General features: G+C 51.8%; 1 protein-coding gene and 1 non-coding gene across 2 annotated transcripts in view; both read right to left on the bottom strand.

Moving 5' to 3' along the window:
• Positions 1 to 24,828, bottom strand: part of CSMD1 (CUB and Sushi multiple domains 1) — a 1,728,861-nt gene that overhangs the window by 619,816 nt on the left and 1,084,217 nt on the right. The window contains exon 7 of the mRNA XM_066382147.1: positions 1,596 to 1,673. Coding sequence (XP_066238244.1) covers positions 1,596 to 1,673 — 78 coding nt within the window. The remainder of the gene's footprint in view (positions 1 to 1,595; positions 1,674 to 24,828) is intronic.
• On the bottom strand, positions 21,602 to 21,677 carry TRNAN-GUU (transfer RNA asparagine (anticodon GUU)). The gene has a single exon. It is a non-coding gene; the product is annotated as a tRNA-Asn (tRNA).

Genomic DNA, 24,828 nt, shown 5'->3' on the forward strand with positions numbered 1-24,828 from the left:
AAGAACAGACCAAAAAGATGCACTCGCTCTCTCCCCCTCCCTTATAAAGACACAACGGGAAGACAGATGGCTGTCTACGAGTCAGGAAGGGAATCTTCATCAGACAGTGAACCTGCCTACACCTTGATGGTAGACTTTCCAGCCTCCAGAACTATAAGAAATAAGTTTAAAACCAGTGTCTGGTACTTGGGTGAAGTATCCTGAGAAGTCTCAAGTACGCCCTGTCTACAAGCCTGCATCTTACGGGTCAAGGTCCTTTCTGTCTGCTCCCAGAGTCCGAGGGCAGGGTCTCTGTGCAGAGTCAGCGCACTAATTTTATAGAGACAATCAGGCGGATACTGAGAAGCAATGGTAGGCTGCTCTACAGTGTGAATATTAAAATACATACTTTCATTACTGGTTACTTGTTTACTCATTAGTCTTAGTGGAATATTTGTCTGAAATAAAGCCTCATGAGGAAGCCCGGCATACCAGGCAGATAAAAACAGTTGTTTAGCTGAAGGTGCTTCCGATATCCGTCCTGAACCTTCCACCTCTCCCAACTGCCAGCCAGTGGGAAATGACCCACTCAGATCCACAATCCCTGGGGTGAGACCACCCAGAGTCAGAGAAGTTGGAAGACCACAAGCCAAAGTCACTAGGAGTGAATGAAAACGGCAGCCCAGGTGGTGGGAGGTTTTCGGAAGAGCACAGTGGTGGGAAAGGACCACACTGCAGACCAGCCCTGGGTGTCGCGGGGAGCCTGCTGCTCTGCACTAGGGGTCAGGAGTGCCCACAGCGCAGGAAGTGCTGTGACGGAGGGAGGGACACAGCTGTGGGGAGAGGACCAGGGAAGAGCTCACAGTGTCCGAAGGAGTCAGGAAGAGCTTCAAACGGTGAGTGAGCACCACATGGGGCTCTACATTCAATCAAGAGAGGGGGGACATCTGGCAGAGGAGCAGAGTGACGTGGTCGGGGACAGTGAAGAGGCACTGTAGCTAGGTGACGACGAAGGGTATAAACAGTGGGTGGCCGGGATACCTTCATTTATTCAACAGCTATTGGCTGAGTGTCCACCATGCACTGGGCGTCTCCAAACGGAACCCACAGAGACCTGTCTCCACATCCTTGTCTTGGGAGGATGCAGACATTGTTCTAAAGCTAGCTTATTCTCCAGGCCTTGGGTGACCAAGACTATTTTAATATAATAATGACTGGACCAGACTTCTGTGTCCCAGAAATCAATATAATATGTCGGGGAGGGGTATGCTAGAATGGAGAGGGGAACCTGGATGATAAAAGCACCTGACAGGAACAGTTGCTTAAGAGAGAAACCTCTGGCAGTGACGTAGCCAGTGAGGGCAGAGAGGGGGGATAACTGAGATACATTAGAGAGGTCAGATCAACACGACGTTTGTCCCCAACCACCTGAAGGCAGTGTACGTTCTTTCTCCCAGAAAAGACGTCTGGAGGTAGAAAAGTAGACGGAGGTGAGGTGCAAAGGGTAGTCTATAGAATGACTTCCCCAGAAATGCTCCAGAGAGAATCCTCCCTGAGCTGCCCCCTCCCCCAAACCCCTGACGTATCTGTCCGTGTACAGAAGGGAAGGGACTTACAGACAGAGTTCTTGTGGCTGCTGTCCTTGCTGGGAAGCATCTTGACTCCTCTGGACTTCAGTTCAATGGCCTTTTTCACTGGAAGAAACAAAAGACGCCATGAGTAGGTAAGAAGGAGAGGAGACCATCGAAGAGTGTCCTTCCCCATAGCAACACCTGTCCCAACCGCTTTCCTGCCAAGCTCTGGAAAATGGGACCCATCGGAGGAGGTGAAGTGTAAGAGCTTGTTGTGATGAGGAACGCAAGGCTGTCAGAAACTGTGCCTTAGAGTCGCAGCGTCGGAAACTAGAAATAACGTCTCCCCTGACCCTCTACACCCGACCCCATTCAGCACCAGCAACGGCAAATTCTACAAATCGGGACCATTTCACCAGTGTTCGGGCAGATTCCTGTCTCAACATAAGTGCAGTCAACAACAGAATATTCCAGATTTGCTACAGTCACAAGAAATTTGAGGTAAAAATAAAAGTCGCTCCCTTAGTTGTCCATTTATTCACTGAATCACACAAAGTTTAGTAAAGGCATGTAGATGGGGGGTGATACCAGAAAAGCGTGTCCTGAGTGCTGAGGACAAAATGTAAATTAAATGTTAAGTAACCCTTATCATCTACATGCAATTAAAAAAAAAAGTGTGATTCTGGTTTCTGAAGTCATAGTTTTCAGACTTAAATAGTTTTCATAATTGTTCTAGGACCCACATCACCTATTTTAATACGTTCCACTCTTCTGGCCACTTCTGAGAAAAATAAAAAACAAATGTGGGCAGGCATTTGTAGAAATAAAACAATATTTCAGTTTAAACAGCTGTTTTAAATATTGCAGTGATTCTGTTGTGTGTATTGAAATAGTGTTTTGATCGGCACGTTTCTGACTTGCAGATGTGGAGCAGCAGAAGGCAGGAGGGTCTGGGTTCAGATCTTTGCTGAGACCTTGGTAGCTAGGCGGCCTGGGTAAGTTACTTAACTCAGAGTCTGTTAACTGGACTGGAAAATAGGCGTGGTGGCTCGATTTTTCATGCCGACCTGATTGGGCTCCGTCATGCTAAGATCCTTACTTGGTCAGACACTATGCTGGGTGTCTCTTTCAGGGTGCTCTTTGGGTGAGATTAACATTTAAATCGGCAGACAGAATAAAGCACATTGCCCTCCCTCATGTGGGTGGGCCTCGTCTAACTGGTCAAAAGTCAACTAGAACCAGAAGCTGACACTCTTTCAGATAGAAGAGTCCTTCCTGCATGATTGATGTATACTGGGGACTTCAGTTTCTTTTCTCCTGACCCTCAGACTCAGACTGAAGCATGGGCTCTTCCCTGGGTAGACAGCCTGCTGGCCTTTGTCCTGACACTACACCCTCCGGTCCGCTGGGGCCCCAGCTTGCCAGGTCACACTGAGGCCCTCGTGACTGCTCAGCCTCCATCATCATGGTGAGAGCACATTTCCTATAATAAAGCACATACATACTCGATGCTCTTCCAGGTGCTGGTTCTCGGGGGCCCCGACTGGCACAGTAGGCGTGCTGATGGGGAACGCAGGGTTCAAAGACAGGAGGCAGAAGGAGTGCCATCCTTGGCAGGGCACCCTGAAGAGAGGTGCTCTGTGTGTGACAGTGTTTGTCGCCACTTTTGTGTCACTTGCATCCAGACGGCTGCCCGGGGGACCACCTCTGGGGCCCTCCTTCCACTGCTGATGCTGCTAAACATCCGCTCCCTCCCCACTCTCCCTCCTGCGGTCCCTGACTGCTGTGACCCTCGGGGATCTTGTCTCTGTGACCGCGCCTTTCAGAGCCCCTCTCAATGCTTCTCATCCATCTGCGTCATGTCCTCAGGTTTAGGGAGCGCCTCTAACACACTGTGGCATTTAATTCTCTCCCAACCCTCTGGAGTAGGCATCCTGAGGACCCCTTACTGATACCAGGCACTCACATTCACAGATCTGTTCCCTTCTTGGCACAATCCAGTGGGGTGTGGCCTGGGATTTTTTAATCTTGTCCCAATTAATCTATTCATGTTACCCGGCAAGTCAGGTATCTATCATAAATCTCAGTTGCTTAATCTTTATTTTTTTGAAATCTAATGAAACTGAGCCCTATTTTAAAATTTTTCTTATTTACTTGTTTTAGAGAGGGGGAGAGAGAGAGGAGTCTTGCTGGCAGCTGCTCGGGACCCCTGTCCGACCTCCCCAGGACGGGCTGTAATGTGTCCCCATGTGCCCCATCCTCACCTTCTTCTTGTCCTGAAATACCTTTTTCTGGAACTTACTCAGGGGAGAGGATGTGAATGCACAATAAACAAGGAACGGGGAATCAATGGGAGATAATCAACTCAAAGCAAATGTCACCCAGAACAAACAGATAGAACAAACCCGACTCCACAGGCTCAGAGAATAAATAGAAGAAAAAAAAAGCACAACAAAAGGCAGTCCTCAGGGTGGATGTACAGAACTATCTGCAAGTCTAATATGTATATGCATGTATATATAAATATACTTATCTATTAATTTTGCAAATATGTATATCTAGCTGAGGAAAGCTCATTTCTACCAGGATTTTTTTTTTTTTTTAATTTCACTAAGATGGTGCATTTCTGCTGTGGACTGTCCCCTGCAAAGGAACCAAATCTGTTTCCAGGGACCATCTCTTCCGATCGGACAGGGCGGGCTCTCGGCTGCCTGGAGCGTCCTGGGAGGGTCCATCCTCTCTTCCTTCAAGTCCCTGAGGCCCTCCTCCTGCCTCCGGCCGCCCGCAGCTCCGCTCAGAGTGGGACAGGGACTCCCCCTGGGGGGGACACAGCTGCTGGCTGGAGGGGTCGCAGACAGAGCTGCAGGTACACCCAGGCGGGTTCCGTCCCAGGGCGGGGTCCTCGGACAGCCTGCACCTGCCGTGACCAACGTACCTCGCCGTTCACTGTCAGATCTCCGCAGGGAAGAGAAAATCGCTCTTGCTGGTGGATAACATGCTCGTTCTTAGGCCCAGCCTCAGACCCCTGAACGAGGCGCTCGGAGCAGTGCCTGCCTCCCTGCTCCTTTTTATTAACACTGACCCAGCCATCCCACTTACAGGAGACTTTGTTTTTTATGTTTCTTTAATTCATCTTGTTTTTCTCTGTTAGTTTGTTAGAATGGGAGGAAAGGGCGTTCAACAGATGCTAAACATTTTGTCTGAGACTGACGCGTCTCATTAATTCAGATTCAACAACTTCAAATACATAGAAGCCAGCCCCCCTTCTCAGTGACATTTCAGAAGGTGAAAATGTCTGAGGGCAGTACTTGCAGATTAAGGGTAAGAAAGGTTGAAAAATACAGCAATAAATATATACAAGGAATGGAATTATTTCCATTACTTATTCTTCTCTCTCTCTCCTAAATCAGCTGCATTTATTATAATCTCTCCATGGTTCACAGGTTGACTTAAAACCTGCCTTCTTTAGCTGGTCTGACAATTTGATGTCCCTGCCTGGACCTGCCTGCACCAGAGAATGGGGCTCAACGTCTACGGACACACTTTCCGTGTGGTAAAAGCTCAGATAATGTCAAATCAATGAATAAATAGGACACAGCTGTTTCAAACAAACTTAGTGTAATAAACGTGGGGACAGAAGCCATCGGAAACTTCACCAACAGAGGCGATCGTAGCAGGCAGATACACCCACGGCTGACAAACGGGAAGCATTCTGGGTTTGGAATTAAAAATATAAAACTGTGTATTGAACTTGTTATTGATTCAGAGGATTATCATAGTTTTCCTCACGCCACTCCAGGCTAGAATAATCCCATCTGACCGGTACAGAGAATACACATTCACTCTTATTGCCAGCGATTTATGATTATTCACCATTTTAATTATTATTAGTAAGCTTGCCAACGATAGTAATGAAGACCCTGGGAAACTTTCCCACTGCAGGGGCTCTGCCCCTGACCTCCCCTCTGACCTCCGGGGGCCCTGCCCCTGACCTCCCCTCTGACCTCTGGGGGCCCTGTCCCTCACCTCTGGGGGCCCTGTCCCTCACCTCCAGGGGCCCTGCCTCTGACCTCACCTCTGACCTCCAGGGGCCCTGCCCCTGACCTCTGGGGACCCTGTCCCTCACCTCCAGGAGCCCTGTCTCTGACCTCTGGGGGCCCTGCCTCTGACCTCCCCTCTGACCTCTGGGGGCCCTGTCCCTCACCTCTGGGGCTCTGCCTCTAACCTCCCCTCTGACCTCTGGGGACCCTGTCTCTCACCTCCAGGAGCCCTGCCTCTGACCTCCCCTCTGACCTCTGGGGACCCTGCCTCTGATCTCCCCTCTGACCTCCGGGGGCCCTGTCTCTCACCTCCAGGAGCCCTGTCTCTGACCTCTGGGGGCCCTGCCTCTGACCTCCCCTCTGACCTCTGGGGGGCCCTGTCCCTCACCTCCCCTCTGACCTCCAGGGCCCCTGCCTCTGACCTCTCCTCTGACCTCTGGGGGCCCTGTCCCTCACCTCCCCTCTGACCTCCAGGGGCCCTGCCTCTGACCTCCCCTCTGACCTCCGGGGGCCCTGCCTCGGACCTCTCCTCTTACCTCCAGGGGCCCTGCCTCTGACCTTCCCTCTGACCTCCAGGGGCCCTGCCTCGGACCTCTCCTCTGACCTCCAGGGGCCCTGCCTATGACCTCCCCTCTGACCTCCGGGGCTCTGCCTCTGACCTCCCCTCTGACCTCCGGGGGCCCTGCCTCTGACCTCCCTCTGACCTCTGGGGGCCCTGTCCCTCACCTCTGGGGCTCTGCCCCTGGCGTCCAGACCCTGCACTCTGTTTTCCTGACGCACTGGCCACCCCTTGGGCACGAGCCTGTGTGGGGCACGTGATTTTCAGGGCCTGAGGCCGTCGAGTCCACGTGTCCGTGCTGCTTCCCTGGCCTTGGCAGCATCGTAGTCTCATAAAATATTGTCGGCATCATGTTACTATTGAGTGCTGTTTTAAAAAATACTTGTACACTGGATGTTATGCAAAGCGCTTTATACATCCTGTTTAGTTCCACTTCAATGTCTGAAGATTTATGCCATTAATACAGCACTTTACAGGAAAACACTGAGTGGCAAAGAGGTTCAGTAATTTAATCTATACCAGAGGGGAACACACTGGAGGGGAACACACTGGAGGGGGACTCTCCGGAGGGGGACACGCAGGAGGGGGACACACCCGAGGGAGACACGCAGGAGGGGGACACGCAGGAGGGGGACACACCCGAGGGAGACACGCAGGAGGGGGACACGCCGGAGGAGGTTAGGGACACACAGGAAGGGGAGACACTGGAGGAGGTTAGGGACACACAGGAAGGGGAGACACTGGAGGAGGTTAGGGACACACCTGAGGGGGACACACCTGAGGGGGACACACAGGAAGGGGAGACACTGAAGGAGGTTAGGGACACACAGGAAGGGGAGACACTGGAGGAGGTTAGGGACACACCTGAGGGGGACACACAGGAGGGGGACACGCAGGAGGGGGACACGCAGGAGGGGGACACACAGGAGGGGGACACACAGGAGGGGGACATGCTGGAGGAGGTGAGGGACATGCCTGAGGTAGTCATACTGGAGGGGACACACAGGAGGGGGTAGAGTGTCATCGGGTGGTTAAGTCTGACTCGGGAGCCTGCTTGCCCTCCCGTCAGCAGTGCTGTCCTCTTCACAGATTATTATGCTTGTTCTAATCATACTTCAGAGTTGACAGTTTCTTTTCATAAAGTATGTACTGCACTATATGACGTCATACATAGTTATATCCTCACAAACATGTTTCATTGTAACACTAATCCTTCAAAATCAGAACTGACAAACAGTTACCCAAGAAATCTTTTTTAAAATGAGTTTGTATGCTACATATCTGCTTAAATGTGAGTTGGATGTCTGTTAATCCCAATCCTCCAGCAGTGACAGCTATGTCCCGAGTCACATAGCAATGATCATCTCCCTTCTCTGTAGACACTTTTATTTCTAAATATAGTACTCCATGGGCATCTCAGAAAGCTTGAGATACACCTAAAAATTATCGAGAAGAAAATAAATGATGTACTGTGTGAATAAACCCATCCCAAGAGATGTCCATTGTTGCCATGTGTTTTAGGTATGTATTTCCAACTCTATGTGCATTTTTTTTACATAAACTGATAGGGTTACAAAGGTAGAGACACCCAGATGATATTTACAGAACAGGAATAAAACTATAAATACATTTTACTAGGCACCTATCTCTGCTGTAAGCATTTCACCTTATTACCTATTCTGCACTACATAGCATATTTTAATAGTATTAACTGAGGTCGCTGGATATTTTTTAAACAACACTTTTAATGGATCAGTCATGACATCTTTAATCTGTTACTATTAGACATTATCTGCTTTTCTCACTCCTTGTGATTGTTTCTAACACCAAATATGTTTGGATGCATCCTCAAACTCTGACCAACTTCATGAGATAAACTGTTACATTAGGATTCTTTGGTTAAGGCCCTTAATCCCTAGTGCTAGTCTGATTTTTAGAAAGCCTGCACCAATTATTCAAGCAGTGGTATACACAAATATCTGACAACAGCACCTTGGCCAACACTGAATTTTAACACATAAAACATTGACTAACTTGGCAGTTAAAAAACACCATCCTCATTTTTTTTTTTTTGCATTTAAAATAATTAATGTAATTATTCATTTATTCTTTGAGATAAATCTGATTATTCTTGTCTCATGGTCTATACATTTTTTCGGGGAAGTTTAGTTATTACTCCAATATACATATATATTTAATCTAGAAAACAATTGTCTTCCTTTCTGTGCTAGGTTATTTTTTCAGCAGCTGTCCTTGTAGGCTTATCCATATTCGGGTATTCTTACATTTTTTTAATTTGATTTGATGATGTCTTTGAACATGAACTCTTGAGAAAAAGGGACAACCGAGTTTTAGGAATTAGATTAGTAAATTTCTTTTCTTAAGATATATTTTACTTTTTTTAATGTTATTCAGTTTTTTTTTAGAGAGAGAACAGAGACACACAGAGAGAGAGAGAGAGAGAGAGAGAGAGAGAGAGAGAGAAGGGGGAAGAGCTGGAAGCATCAACTCCCACAGGTGCCTTGACCAGGCAAGCCCAGGGTTTCGAACCGGCAGCCTCAGCGTTTCCAGGTCAAAGCTTTATCCACTGCGCCACCACGGGTCAGGCTTCTGTTTACTCTTGAATCAGTCAGTATTCCTGGGTACTGCCTGAGCTCGGTGTTAGGAGTGACCTTTTGCATCTGAAGAGTCCTTTATAAGGTTAGTGGTTTTCCTGCTGATGTGCCTGGCTGACTGGTTCGCAGACCCCCACCCCATCCGATGTCACTCAGGGTCACTATTAAATGAAAAAAAAAAAAAAACAAACAGCTCTCCCGGGTGAGGCTGTGTCGCGGCAGGAAGGATTCTGGGGATGGGGTCTGAGGATCAGTGGGGGGGGGGGGGGTGCCCACGCACGCTGGTTATTGGCCTCTTCACCAACTCAGGGTGATCGCAGCAAAATGCTCTCTGAGACGGGAGGCGATGAACTCTCCAGTCCCGGTCTCCTGGCGCTTAACAAATCATTAAGTAGTCTATCTCCCTGTGATTTAAATTGTCGGAGATAAGGACGTTCAGGATTTAACTTGGAATACACTGGGATTAAGAGATTTTTTTTTTCTTTTTCTTACTTAGCTTTGTAGCGATTTATTGGGTTGCTCCATAGAATTTATTTCAAGACATTTCCTCCAAAGCAGAGGGGGAGGTGTTGGGGGGTCACAAGACACAGAAGGGAGAAGAAAGGGGACCCTGATTGGGGGGGGACACTGTGGAGAAATGGAGACAAGAGAGGAGAGGGGTGATGGGGGGGGCTTCCACAACAACGAGCCACTGTGCTCCCCATCGTCCCTGTGGAGATGCAGAGAGCATTGCGGGCGGTAAACAGAATCAGCTCAGGTATGCACCCTTCCCAACACCGATCGCGTGTCCTCGTCTCCCCTCCGAGACACCGTTCTTGACTCAGTGGGGACAGTTCTGTTTTCTTTCTCTGGGTTCCAGCGCCGCCGGGCCCTCTGCAGGGTGTGCGGCTGGCGACTGCTCCCAAAGGCGTCGGGTCAGCAGAGAGGATGCTCTTCTGGAAGTCCAGAGATCTGAGCTCCGTCTCGCTTCTAGGACTTTCTGACACCCTGTGCCGCCGCCTGGGGACTTTTTTCTGGTCAGCCAGAGAGAGGGTTTGCCTCTCGAAGGAGCCACTCCCCTCCGCGGCCACTCCTGCTCTGGGCGGATGGTGCAGCGGAGAGGGGCGTGGTTGGCGTTCGGTTCCCGGCGGAGCTCCTTCTTCCCTCTACCACGTGTCACAAGGCCGCCTGTGGGAACGCCCCCTTCAGGGTCCTCTCGTGAAGTGTGCGGGTGTGGGCGTGCCCCTTGCGGGAGAGCCGCTGGACGTGAACGAGGTGCGCTGGGAACAGGGGAAGGCAGGAGGCCAGGCGGGCGTCTCAGGGCAGGGCTCACCTGGAACCCACTCGGTCCTCACCCCGGCCTGGGTACACATGACCTACCTACTGACTGACATTCACTTCCGCCGCCCTGTTTTGCTATGGTCTGAAATTTGTGTCCCACAAAATCCGTATGTTGAAATCGCAACCCCCAATGTGAGGGTGTCAGGAGGTGGAGCCTCTGGGAGGTCATCGGGTCATGAGGGTGGAGCCCCCATGAATGGGATCAGTGCCCTTATGAAAGGACCCCAGGGAGCTCCCTCATGTGTCCTGTCCGCCACGTGAGGACACAGTGAAAAGACAGCCATCTATGAACCAAGAGGCTCTTCCCAGATGCAATGTCCGCTGGAGCCACCACCTGAGACTTCCCAGCTCCCAGGACTATGAGAAGGAAATGCGTGTTGTTTATAAGTGACCCCCAGTCTGCGGTGACTTGTCATAGCAGCCCGAGCAGATACAGACACAGACGGGGGGCATCCCCAGCGTTCTGTGTGTCCAACCCTGGCATCTGTTAACAGGCAAAGCCTCACACTTCCACAGCATGGGTTCTGGAGTCAGATGTGTGATCTAATCAACACTCTGAAACGCATCAGAGATGTCACCTTGGCAGGTTAACAGTGTCCCTAACCCTGTGCTTCCTCCTCAGCGTCATTAAGGTGGCACCCTCAGCTGCACGGCATCGCGGTGGAGAGTAAACGAGGTAACAGCGCCCAGGTGCGATGTCTAGCTCGTCCCAGGCAGGCGAAGGGCTTGAAAAATGCTTGGCAGGGAGGGAGACATTTCCAACACGTGATGGCACGCATGTACAGCCACTGTCAGCGTGTTCCTTCAACGTCACCACACGCAGGAAACCCGGAGAGAAACTGAGCTCCCTGGGTGTGGTTCCCAAGGAGGTAGAACCATGTCCCGTCCCCCCAACTCCCACCTGAGAAACTGGCAGGTGCGCATCCCTCCATGAAAGCAACGATTAATAAATCATAAGCCAATACGATCGCCTGCAGAGAGAATGATTTCCAGATTAAGAGATCCTGCAGTCGCAGTGAAGCTCCCCACAAACGAATGTAGAGACCATGAGGACCGATTGGTAAGACCCATCCGAAAGAAGAAGAAAGCACCTTGATTGTTTAAATGCCAATAAAAATGAGATTGTGGTTTTCAACTACCAGGTTGGCAAATACCTTCTCCAGGGGGCGAAAACTCGGAGCTGGGGCGGGTGCTATGGTCGAGATGCCCCCATCCACATCGGGGGCGGGAGGGGGGAGGGCACCGGGACAGCCTTCCTAAAAATGAACAGCCTCACCCACAAAACCCTACTAATTCCAGCAACTGACTGAAGGGAAAGGAAGGGAGGAGGAACGGAAGCTGCGAGGTCCTCACCTGCGTCTCAGGGCCCCACCTCGACCTGCCCTGTCGGCACGGCTGAGAAGCCGTCACGCCACGACCTCCAGGTATACTGTTTGGGTAAAAGCACTTCCACCCAAGACATGCCCTTCCGGAGTGGCGGGGACCTGCGGACAGCGAACCCCGTGATGTCTCTCTCCTGTGTCCATCTGTGGACCTCCCCGCGGCTCTGTCCGGTGCCCCTACCCACCGCTGCTGACACTGTCAACAGGGACGGCGTTGCCCAGTGGGGAGAGCTCACGGTGCCCGCGCCCAGGTCTGGATCCTTTTCAAGGAGAGAATAAAAGCACGTTTCTCTTCCCCGACCCGCGGGGAAGCACCGGGTGGCTGGCGTGCAAAGCTGCGCCCTGGAGGTTTCTATGACGGGGGAGTTGTACCGTCTGCCCCATGTGACCTGCTCAAAGCAGCCCCACAGAGGGGAGGCTCCCGGCTGTGCCTTGGGAACAAGGGGAGGATGGAGCTGCGCTCACACATCTGTGACATCCTCAAACAAAAGCTACTTTGTCGCTGCAGCTCTTAGCTTGGTGCTTTTCCCTCTTTTTGTAGGAAGCAGCATCAAGCTGCTGGACCAGTGGGTGTGTGCTGGGTGTGACTGGGGAGTCCCAGTCCTGAGGACGGAGGTGAGCTGACTCAACCGCCACGGTGTCCTCGCTGTCAGTCGTCACCCCGTCCCGGGATTTGCTGAGATGCCACCACAGACATCGAAGAGCCCCCAGGCCCCCCTGGGCTGAGCTCACCGTCCCTCCGACCACCCCCAGCAAGAGGACTCACAGCCTCCAGTGAGCACACAGCACGGGACAGAGCAGCACAGGCTTGGGGAAGGGTGTTTGTTTCTGAGCCCTCCAGGTGTTCTCGTTCACACCTGTCCCCTCCCTCCCGACGTTTAATTATTCCTACTGTGTCAGTGCCATTATTTTGCTGTTTTTCTCGCCCGCTGCTATTGGCAAAGCCTCATTAATTTCATTAAATGGCATATTAAATCAAACTTAATGTGGCGAGCAATAAAAGGACAGCGTTGTCGACGCCGTCTGTGGGAGTAACACTTCTCTGTGAATGGACTGTCATAGCAGCCGCTTTTGAGCAATTGATCGCAGGGCGCTTTCTGAGGGGCACCATGTGAGGGACACCAAGGATACAGACAGGACCTGTCCCGTAGCTGACGGGGTGCTGACGGGACACGCCGATGGGGGACACGCCCATGGGTACCGAAAGCACGGCTGTGGACAGACGCCTTCCTCCCTCCTCCTCCTCTCCTACCGTCCCCGACCTCCGGAAGATGACTAAAGGGGCTAATGTAGTGTTTACACGGAGGGATTGGTCAGACACGAAAGCGGACAGCCGCTGTGAGGGTTCAAAACACGGAGCTCACCAATTCTGGAGGGCAAACATCTCACGACAAAAAATATTTTTAAACATCACGGCACCGGACTTCCGTAAAAGTGGGGTGAACTTGAAAGTGGCTTTAACCTTGTTGGGAATCACCCGATGGATGAGCCTAGCCACCTCGACTGAGTGTAAGACGGCATTTGCCCCAACCTGAGAGGGATCAGAAGTTGTTCCCTCATAAAAGGAATCTGCTTCCCTATCTGTGGAATGGCATCTGATCTGTCAGCCTGCCATGTGGCCCCATCGGTGTCACTGCCAAGCAGATTCTCTGTCCTGCTGCCTCTCACACACCAGAGTCTCCTTTCCCAGGAAGGGTCCCCTTGGTTAGGTCTGGACCACTGGAGACAATGTCCCTCTCTGAAAGTCAACTGTACCTCACAGTGTAACCTACTCACAGGAAGAACAACACACCAGCCACCCACCCAACCGGGGAGCATCAGACAGGCGACTCTGAAACCAGCCATTCAGACTTCTGTTTATCACTCACAGATCGTCAGACGTTCCCCGTGGGTATTGGGTGATATTTACTTGAAAATGAATGGTACTCACTTATTATTTCCTGGAAAATAATTGGATAATAGTGTTGTTTTTTTTTGTTTTTATTTATTTATTTTTTTGCTGATGATAAGATTTTAGCACATAAGTGCATAGTAAAATGTTGGAAAACTAGTGTCTCCCTCGGTAATATTTACAATTTTCAAGTAGTCAGAGATTTTTCTGATGAGGTAGGTAGTGATAGTAACAAATGTAAAAAATATATGTTGTACAAAATCTATTTATTTAGATATTGACACCAACAAGTGGAAATCTGAACAACTCAGTGGACCAATAATTTAAAGAATGATCCAGGTACGATGCCACAGGATCATTCAAGGGTAAGAGGCCCACTCCGAATGCCAGACGGACCTGAGAGACTTTACTCTGATCGGGTGTGACAATTACGTAGGAGGCTCAGATTTCACATCGCGGCTAAATTTGGAGGAACATATCCACTGTCAGCTGAAAGCTTAATAAAATATCCCTCTATTTTCCAGCTTTCTACCTGTGTGAACCCCGACTGCGTCGTTGACTGGACCAGAACCACCCGGCACCGCAGGTTGAATACACAAGGAGACCCGCGGACCCGCCTTGCTCTCCCAGCTGGAGGTGAGGATGTTTTACATTCTGCTCTTGACACCACTTTTTATTTTTTGTCTTTGCTTAGGGAAAATAGTTTTATTTTGTTACTTATGCTCATTTTAAGGGGTTTATTGTGATTTGTGAATGACCATCTGCACAGGTGCTCCATGTCAGTGCAGAGAAGAGGTCAGTCAGGAAGCTCAGCGGGGCGGGGGCACTTGAGAGTCGGGGTGAGGTTGCCAGTCCCCTGGGGCTGCAGGGGCGTCTCTCTGGACACATACACATGTTTCACAGGGGCAGAGGCTCAGGTGGGACAGGGAGGAGGGGCAGAAGTGGGCAGAGGCGATGGCCACACACAGTATAAATGCTCCTTGCCCGCTGACAGCGACAGACAGCTGGGACAGGACGTTGTGTGTCTTGTTTATTATACCACAATGAAGCAGAGTAATTAAAAAGCTAATGAAGCTGAACTTCTTACTTTCAAAATAGACGTGAGCATAGATCCCAACTTGTGCCAACGACCAGTCCGTGAGTGGCCTGACGGGCGTGGACCTCCGCTAGGTCCCGGGGCGTGTGGGGGAGGACCACACCCTGACGCGGCCTGAGAGGGAGCACGGTGACAGGAGGAAGCAGAGGAGGGTCAGTTCCTCTCCGTCCTGCACACGGAACACGTGAAAGGATTTGCATGACCGCCCTTCAGCCGTGGAGAGGAAGCACTTGTCCATGGCAGAGATCAAAAACGACGTGTATTCCCAGCTCTTATCTGATCATTTCCTCCTCCTTTTTCAGGCAGCTTTCTTCTTCTCATTCAAGCAGACGACAGGCTCCAGCAGGAATGTTTGTAACCACATGGCTCCTCACCCTCTGCCTCTGGTGCTGACCAATCTGCTCACCGTATCTAGAAGCTCATTTACGTATTACGTCATTTACATAAGTTTATTATACCACAATGAAACAGAGTAATTAAAAAGGTAATGAAGCTGAACTTCTTACTTTCAAAATAGACGTGAGCATAGATCCCAACTTGTGCCAACGACCTTGCACGTGTTCTGTGTGCAGGTTGGAGAGGAACTGACCCTCCTCTGCTTCCTCCTGTCACCGTGCTCCCTCTCAGGCCGCGTCAGGGTGTGGTCCTCCCCCACACGCCCCGGGACCTAGCGGAGGTCCACGCCCGTCAGGCCACTCACGGACTGGTCGTTGGCACAAGTTGGGATCTATGCTCACGTCTATTTTGAAAGTAAGAAGTTCAGCTTCATTAGCTTTTTAATTACTCTGCTTCATTGTGGTATAATAAACTTATGTAAATAGAATTCCATGTCTTCATATTTTTTTTAGTTTATGAATTTATTATTTTATGTATGTGTTGTTTAATTTTATCATTTTTGTTAACTAATTTTTTAATTTTTTTAGTTTATTTAAACTAAAAATATTTTAAAAACAAAGGCAATTCACCCATTCCTTTCACTCCTCACCCTCTGCCTCTGGGGCTGACCAATCTGCTCACCGTATCTAGAAGCTCATTTACGTATTTTTAGGTTCTACATATAAGAGAGGTAATATGTCATTTGTGTTTCTCTGTCTGATTTAATTCAAGGTCCATCCATGTTGGAGTAAAGAGAAAGATGGTTTGTTTGCTTTTTGTTATGGCTGAGTAATATTCCAGTGTGTGTGTGTGTGTGTGTGTGTGTGTGTGTGTTCATACACACAGTTTCTTTATTCTTCTGCCCATTTTTAAGTGAACAGTTAGGTTGGTTGGAGCGTTGTCCCCGTGTGCAAAGGTTGTGGGCTCCGTCCCCGGACAAGGCACATATACAATCAGGTGGGTGTTGCTGTCTCTGTCTCCCCCCACTCCTCTCTCACTAAAAATCAGTAAGTAAATTAAAAAAAAAAAAAAAAAAAAAGGAACGCTGTCTTAAAACCCCTTCAGGTTATTAAGGGACCCTCTTCCCTGTGGCTCTCACGTCACCGAGGTCCTGCCTGGGATGTTTTCATCTCCCGGCCTAGGTACCTTATGCAAGTGGACACGGTCTTCTGGGGACATGGAAACAGGAACGTCCACACTCCTGGCACCGCTCACTAGCCCTGGGCTCCGTCACCCTTAGTGAGTCCTTAGGCCCGGTGATCGGTCCTTAGAGCATGCACAACATCTTCACCACAGTACATGCCCTGACAGTCCTGGAAGGGGGAGCACATGCTTCTCCCCAGCACGGTGTACTGCAGGGTCAGCACAGAGGGCATCAGAGCCCACCTTGACCGTGGCCACAACACACGGGACAGGTGGACTCCGTGCTAACTGACGTGAGTTCAAGAGCACATGTTAGTGGAGAAGAATGACTGAGAGGCACCCCCTTCCTGTCACGGGATCTCGTGCCACTTCCATAAAAACTCAGAGGAGAGCGAGCGGAAGCCCAGGGGCCTCAAGCACTTCTGCCCAAGGCCCTGAATCCCTCCATCTCGCTCCGCGCACACCTGATCCTTCCCTCACTCACCAGACACTTTCCCCTTGCGGGTGGATCTGCTTAGAAGGGGACACGTGACATCATGACCCCTTCTAGCATGTCTATTCCCGAAACAGTGCTTCCACCAGACAAGCAGGTCGTGTGGCTTCCTGCCTGTACTTGTGTCCACCCAAACAGTTAGAGGAGAGGCAGGAAATATCTCCGTCACACAGAACCCCTTGCTTCCTCAGTCCCTGACTCAGTCCTTTCTCTTGTTGGCGAAGGGACAGCTGGTGTCCCCTCAGGCTGTGAGGCCACTAGGTGGATGCGGTTTCTCTGGGCCTGGTCAGCACTGACCACTGACAGAGTGAATCTCTGGGCGTTAAGAGTGAAAGACTCCAGGCCCTGGCCGGTTGGCTCAGTGGTAGAGTGTCGGCCTGGCGTGCAGGAGTCCCGGGTTCGATCCCTGGCCAGGGCACACAGAAGAAGTGCCCATCTGCTTCTCCACCCCTCCCCCTCTCCTTCCTCTCTGTCTCTCTCTTCCCCTCCCACAGCCGAGGCTCCATTGGAGCAAAGTTGGCCCGGGCGCTGAGGATGGCTCTGTGGCCTCTGCCTCAGGCGCTAGAATGGCTCTAATTGCGGCAGAGCGACGCCCAAAGATGGGCAGAGCATCACCTCCTGGTGGGCATGCCTGGTAGATCCCAGTCGGGCGCATGTGGGAGTCTGTCTGACTGCCTCCCTGTTTCTGGCTTTGGAAAAATACCAAAATAAATAAATAAATAAATAAATAAATAAATAAATAAATAAATAAATAAAGAGTGAAGGACTCCATCCACAATGGCTCTTCAAACCTGCTGCCCCTCAACAGACTGCGGTCTCTCTGACCACCTGTTAGTGGCAGGGATTGTATCTGGTAGTTGGCAACCACCACCCATGACTGGCCTTTGGTCCCTGAGTGTCCTCAGCACCTGGAAATGCACCATTCTGCTACTCTGCCCCCTCACCCCCCTAGGAAATGTGAACTCCCGGGGCACTTCCCAACCCCCCCGGATGGCACTGCCCTCACCCCACGTCACCGACTTGGACCTTGTCCACTGCTCCACGTTAAGAGACGCAGCCAGGGACTCACTCAGAGAGGAAGCTCTGAGCCAGGGTCATGCCGTGTTCCAGAACACACAATGTCTATGACGCCGGGTGTGCAGAAAACATGCTAGAGTTGATGAGGGAAAGTGCTTTAGTCCGTCAGACAGGTGGAATCCTTTACTGCTTCAGTCTTACTTCTTGCCGAGGGTTGCTCTCTTCTTTATCTTTTTAGCATAGAGAAATTATTTCCAGCACAAACCCAAGGACAGATCAAAGTGTACCGAACCCGGACACACACATCACTCACGTGCAATGATTACCAGCCCGTAGCTAGTCTTCCTTTTTAAGCTTCATCTTTACAAACTTCCCTCCCAACCAGCACTTTGCCTCGAAGCAAGTATCAGGGCGTGAATTTGCGAGTCCATAAATGGGTCAGCACACACCTATAGAAAACTAAGATGCATTTGAAAATCCATAGGCATAATACCATTATCACATGGAAACACACTCACCGTAAAACCTTAATACCATCAACTCTCCAGGAGTCAAACTGTCCTGGTGGCCTTATTTTAAGAAATAATCTCTCCACTGAGGAGTCAAGCAAGGTGTGGACATTATACTTGGTGGCTGTGTATTTGCAGTGTCCTCGAAAAGTGTGTGGCTTCTCTCCCTAGTTCTTCTTCCCTGATCTGTTCACTCTAGAATTCACTTACTGTACGAGGTGAGCAGTGTGCTTTGCAGACGGTCCCACGTGGAGCTTTTGCTAAACAACCGTGCAGATGTTCTGTGTTCTCCTCTGTGCTCTGACAGTCCTGCATGCTGTCACTCGGATAACACCTTGATAAGATCCAGGTCTGATGTTTCCCGGCAGGACTTCTTCACAGGTACGCTCTACGCTTCTCGCAGGACGCACAGAACGGAGGGCCTGTCGCTGCTGCTGTGTCTGAGGAGCTACCGAGGACTGGTCTCCAGGTCCGTGTTATCATTTGGTGCTATATAATGGTGATACTTTGACCTCCCCACCCGGCCAGGCATGATCACAGCTCGATGTATTTACGTAAGATATCATATGGGGATTGTGAATATGAGCTTGGTGGTGATACAGACGGATATTAAATGTGGGTTCTCCACTTAACAACTGTCGGTCCTTGGGCACACCACTTAACCGTCCTATTCCTCTCGGCATTCCAACCCAGGACGGCACAATGGCCGCCTGCCCCTGCAGAGGCTGCAGCAAGGGCGATTTGAGATTATGCATTCATTCTGATCCATCAAAAATTGATGCTGAGCCTGACCAGGCGGTGGCGCAGTGGATAGAGCATCGGACTGGGACGCAGAGGACCCAGGTTCGAGACCCTAAGGTCGCCAGTTTGAGCACGGGCTCATCTGGTTTGCGCAAGGCTCACCAGCTTCAGCCAAGGTCGCTGGCTTGAGCAAGGGGTCACTCGCTTGGCTGGAGCTCCCTGGTCAAGGCACATGTGAGAAATCAAGCAATGAACAACTAAGGTGCCAGAACAAAGAATTGATGGTTCTCATCTCTCTCCCTTCCTGTCTGTCTGTCTCTATCTGTCCCTCTCACTGTCTCTCTCTGTCTCTGTCATACACACACAAAAAAATTGATGCTGAGGATGCTGTCAAGGTCACCACTGCAAAATATGCCCTTTGGGGGTCATTAATGATTTTTAAATGGGTTATTTTTAAGAAATAAAAGACAGAGAAAGAACGTCTGACCCTTGCCTTACTTCCTGTGAGGATTTAGACTGAGGCCTGGGGGGTCTGGGAGGGGAGTTGCCGTCACAGATGACTACGGTTATACCTGAGCCAGGTGAGAGACAGGAAGGCCCCCGGAGGCCCCCTGCTGTCCTCTGGGGAGGGCGGTCCACCACACACTGACCACCACGTAGGGGCTTCCCTACCCCTGCTGTCCTCTGGGGAGGGCGGTCCACCACACACTGACCACCGCGTAGGGGCTTCCCTACCCCTGCTGTCCTCTGAGGAGGGCGGTCCACCACACACTGACCACCAAGTAGGGGCTTCCCTACCCCTGCTGTCCTCTGGGGAGGGCGGTCCACCACACACTGACCACCGCGTAGGGGCTTCCCTACCCCTGCTGTCCTCTGGGGAGGGCGGTCCAGCACACACTGACCACCGCGTAGGGGCTTCCCTACCCCTGCTGTCCTCTGGGGAGGGCGGTCCACCACACACTGACCACCAAGTAGGGGCTTCCCTACCCCTGCGTGATGGCCTTCCTGCCCTTTGCAGTCCGCACACCAGACCCTGTTCTGCTCAGGTCCAGGGGGTGATCAGCCTTCACTGCCCAGTGGGTTCCTGGGCCCCACAGCCTTAGGGAGCAGGGCCCCCCATGTGCATGCAGGTCGTACAGGGGGTTGTGCTCTGTTACTGCCTCACGTCTACTGGGTTGCTGGAGCCGCCCTCAGCACTGAGAGGGAAGGGCCGCCCCTCCCCCATGTTTAACGAGGGCAAGCTCGGAGCAAAGAGAAGCAGAGACAGAGAGCATGAGGCGGACGTCCCCGGCACAGTGACCACTGACGCCGGCCTTGGGCACGTGCAGAGGTGGGCAGGGGGGTGCCCTGTGCAGGTCAGCAGGGCCTGTAAGCGACTCGTCCTGGTTCCTGGAAGCAGGAGAGGCTGTGTCCAGCTGGGACGCCATGGTGGTTTGTGTGTGCAGGGTTTCGGAACGCGCCAATCCAAAGCATGCTGCTCTGGCATATTGATTCTTTAACGCCGAAGGCACCAGAGTGCCAGCCAATGCTGGAGGAGCTAAGTGGGGTGGAGGGAGGGGCAGGATTTACAGTCTCTGGATTCATCTCCAGTTGTGCCCGTCCACCTGGAACTCTCTGTTTGTTTGGGTTTTTTTTAGAGGTGTTGAATGAGTCTTTATTCCTGGGACCAGAAGAAGGTCACAGAAATAGACACCACCAGGAATGGAGGGCCTGGGAGCAGGGAGCTCCCAGCGGAAGCCCCAGGCAGGGTCACCTGTTTTGGTTGCCTTGGGAACAAGCATCTTCAGGAGAAGACGGGCTCTATTGGCTTAGCAGCGTTGCCTAGGGCCACCTCTCAGGGCAGAGACTGGATTGGATGCTGCAGTCTTTGGGACCGCTTAAAATGTTTCTGCTTAAATAAGCCTTGAGCGATCGTTTAACTTTTGGGGACTCCGGTTCCCGTGGTCGACACAGTGATGAGATAGCCTTTCCCAGGATGCCGGGAACACCATCTATCTCTCCGCGAAATTAAGAACGGACAAGATAGACTGGGTGAAGCCATTTCTCTAGACAGCCCTTTAGCCAAGAAAACAAAGAGAACCATGAACGCAGTCGTGATCAACGGACGACATCTCCCGGAATCTGCACACCTTCCGAGCTTCCCCATAAAGACATCAACTCTGTCAGGGGCCACCCGCCACGGAGCCTGGGGTCAGCCCCCCTCACGTACCTTCAAGACCTGTTTAGTTAGACGGCTGGTTTGCATGAAGGGAGATCCTAGCTTCATTGTTTGATAAGACAGAAAAAAGAATTAAGATGAAATAACCTGTCAGACAGACTGAACCTTCAGGAATGAAACCCCAGAAGCCAAGTGCTGAACTATGAGGACACAGAACCAGGGGCGCAGGGATTGGAGGTGACGTCCTATATTCACCGCGTCACGCCGCGGGGTCATCGTGCCTCTCCTCGATGTCTGTCAGTCAGCGACTGGCAACGATGTTGCAATGGGTTGTAAAATTGAGAAATGTGTAATAAGAGTTCATGTTTTTGCTCACAGTCTGGTTCAGGGAGCAGAGAATTTTTATTTATTTATTTTATTTATTTTTTGTATTTTTCTGAAGCTGGAAATGGGGAGACAGTCAGACAGACTCCCACATTCACCCGACTGGGATCCACCCGGCACGCCCACCAGGGGGCGACGCTCTGCCCATCCGGGGTGTCACTCCATGGCGACCAGAGCCACTCTAGCGCCAGGGGCAGAGGCAAGGAGCCATCCCCAGTGCCCAGGCCATCTTTTGCTCCAATGGAGCCTTGGCTGCAGGAGGGGAAGAAAGAGACAGAGAGGAAGGAGAGGGGGAGGGGTGGAGAAGCAGATGGGTGCTTCTCCTGTGTGCCCTGGCCGGGAATCGAACCCAGGACTTCCGCACAACAGGCCGACGCTCTACCACTGAGCCAACCAGCCAGGGCCAGAGAATTTTTAAAGTAGACTTTTTGTCAGGGGTGTGAATGTGTGTCCACGTGTGAGATGGATGTGTGTGTGTGTTTGTGTGTGTGGGTGTGTACACATACATGCCTATGACAGTAAGCTCAGACATATAGACAAGATGTTTCAACAGAGGAAGGACTTCAGATGTGAATTTGTTGTCACTGAGTTCCAGTGTACGAACTGAATATTTAAAAAGGGGCTCAATTATTGGAGGTCACCGCACGACTAACACACTACCTGCAACCTTACACTGGGGTGATTGGCTGTGAACGCGGAAGTCTCCACGGTGATGCCGAGTCGTCTCCTGCCATCTCCCGTGTCCACACGCGATGCGTGTGCATCTGTTTTCTCTCCCCCTGATCCTCAGCCGGCCGAGGACGGTTCCTGGACATCACAGGGCAGGACGGGGTCTGCCTCCGACGGGGACCCTCGGTGCTGCTGCTCAGATGCAGTGTTCTCTAACGTGAGCTAGTGTCGTGTCGGGGATGCTGCTCAGATGCAGTGTTCTCTGACGTGAGCTGGTGTCCTGTCGGGGATGCTGCTCAGATGCAGTGTTCTCTGACGTGAGCTGGTGTCCTGTCGGGGATGCTGCTCAGATGCAGTGTTCTCTGACGTGAGCTGGTGTCCTGTCGGGGATGCTGCTCAGATGCAGTGTTCTCTAACGTGAGCTGGTGTCGTGTCGGGGATGCTGCTCAGATGCAGTGTTCTCTGACGTGAGCTGGTGTGTTGGGGCTGCTGCTCAGATGCAGTGTTATCTAACATGAGCTGGTGTGTTGGGGCTGCTGCTCAGATGCAGTGCTCTCTGACGTGAGCTGGTGTCCTGTCGGGGATGCTGCTCAGATGCAGTGTTCTCTGACGTGAGCTGGTGTCATGTCGGGGATGCTGCTCAGATGCAGTGTTCTCTGACGTGAGCTGGTGTCATGTCGGGGATGCTGCTCAGATGCAGTGTTCTCCGACGTGAGCTGGTGTCCTGTCGGGACTGCTGCTCAGATGCAGTGTTCTCCGACGTGAGCTGGTGTCCTGTCGAGGATGCTGCTCAGATGCAGTGTTCTCCGACGTGAGCTGGTGTCCTGTCGGGGATGCTGCTCAGATGCAGTGTTCTCTGACGTGAGCTGGTGTGTTGGGGCTGCTGCTCAGTTGCAGTGCTCTCTGACGTGAGCTGGTGTCGTGTCGGGGATGCTGCTCAGATGCAGTGTTCTCTGACGTGAGCTAGTGTCCTGTCGGGGATGCTGCTCAGATGCAGTGTTCTCTGACGTGAGCTGGTGTCCTGTCGGGGATGCTGCTCAGATGCAGTGTTCTCTGACGTGAGCTGGTGTCATGTCGGGGATGCTGCTCAGATGCAGTGTTCTCTAACGTGAGCTGGTGTCGTGTCGGGGATGCTGCTCAGATGCAGTGTTCTCTGACGTGAGCTGGTGTGTTGGGGCTGCTGCTCAGATGCAGTGTTATCTAACATGAGCTGGTGTGTTGGGGCTGCTGCTCAGTTGCAGTGTTCTCTGACGTGAGCTGGTGTCATGTCGGGGATGCTGCTCAGATGCAGTGCTCTCTGACGTGAGCTGGTGTCCTGTCGGGGATGCTGCTCAGATGCAGTGTTCTGTAACGTGAGCTGGTGTCATGTCGGGGATGCTGCTCAGATGCAGTGTTCTCTGACGTGAGCTGGTGTCATGTCGGGGATGCTGCTCAGATGCAGTGCTCTCTGACGTGAGCTGGTGTCCTGTCGGGGATGCTGCTCAGATGCAGTGTTCTGTAACGTGAGCTGGTGTCGTGTCGGGGATGCTGCTCAGATGCAGTGTTCTCTGACGTGAGCTGGTGTCGTGTCGGGGATGCTGCTCAGATGCAGTGTTCTCTGACGTGAGCTGGTGTCATGTCGGGGATGCTGCTCAGATGCAGTGTTCTCCGACGTGAGCTGGTGTCCTGTCGGGGATGCTGCTCAGATGCAGTGTTCTCTAACATGAGCTGGTGTCCTGTCGGGGATGCTGCTCAGATGCAGTGTTCTCCGATGTGAGCTGGTGTCCTGTCGGGGATGCTGCTCAGATGCAGTGTTCTCTGACGTGAGCTGGTGTCATGTCGGGGATGCTGCTCAGATGCAGTGTTCTCTGACGTGAGCTGGTGTCATGTCGGGGATGCTGCTCAGATGCAGTGTTCTCTGACGTGAGCTGGTGTCCTGTCGGGGATGCTGCTCAGATGCAGTGTTCTGTAACGTGAGCTGGTGTCGTGTCGGGGATGCTGCTCAGATGCAGTGTTCTGTAACGTGAGCTGGTGTCGTGTCGGGGATGCTGCTCAGATGCAGTGTTCTCTGACGTGAGCTGGTGTCCTGTCGGGGATGCTGCTCAGATGCAGTGTTCTGTAACGTGAGCTGGTGTCGTGTCAGGGATGCTGCTCAGATGCAGTGTTCTCTGACGTGAGCTGGTGTCCTGTCGGGGATGCTGCTCAGATGCAGTGTTCTCCGATGTGAGCTGGTGTCCTGTCGGGGATGCTGCTCAGATGCAGTGTTCTCTAACGTGAGCTGGTGTCGTGTCGGGGATGCTGCTCAGATGCAGTGTTCTCTGACGTGAGCTGGTGTCATGTCGGGGATGCTGCTCAGATGCAGTGTTCTCTAACGTGAGCTGGTGTCCTGTCGGGGATGCTGCTCAGATGCAGTGTTCTCTAACGTGAGCTGGTGTGTCAGGGCTGCTGCTCAGATGCAGTGTTCTGTAACGTGAGCTGGTGTCATGTCGGGACTGCTGCTCAGATGCAGTGTTCTCCGACGTGAGCTGGTGTCCTGTCGGGGATGCTGCTCAGATGCAGTGTTCTCCGACGTGAGCTGGTGTCCTGTCGGGGATGCTGCTCAGATGCAGTGTTCTCCGACGTGAGCTGGTGTCCTGTCGGGGATGCTGCTCAGATGCAGTGTTCTCTGACGTGAGCTGGTGTCGTGTCGGGGATGCTGCTCAGATGCAGTGTTCTGTAACGTGAGCTGGTGTCGTGTCGGGGCTGCTGCTCAGATGCAGTGTTCTCCGACATGAGCTGGTGTCCTGTCGGGGATGCTGCTCAGATGCAGTGTTCTCTGATGTGAGCTGGTGTCATGTCGGGGATGCTGCTCAGATGCAGTGTTCTGTAACGTGAGCTGGTGTCCTGTCGGGGATGCTGCTCAGATGC

Source organism: Saccopteryx leptura, chromosome 4 (genome assembly GCF_036850995.1).
Source record: "Saccopteryx leptura isolate mSacLep1 chromosome 4, mSacLep1_pri_phased_curated, whole genome shotgun sequence".
Classification (NCBI taxonomy): domain Eukaryota; kingdom Metazoa; phylum Chordata; class Mammalia; order Chiroptera; family Emballonuridae; genus Saccopteryx; species Saccopteryx leptura.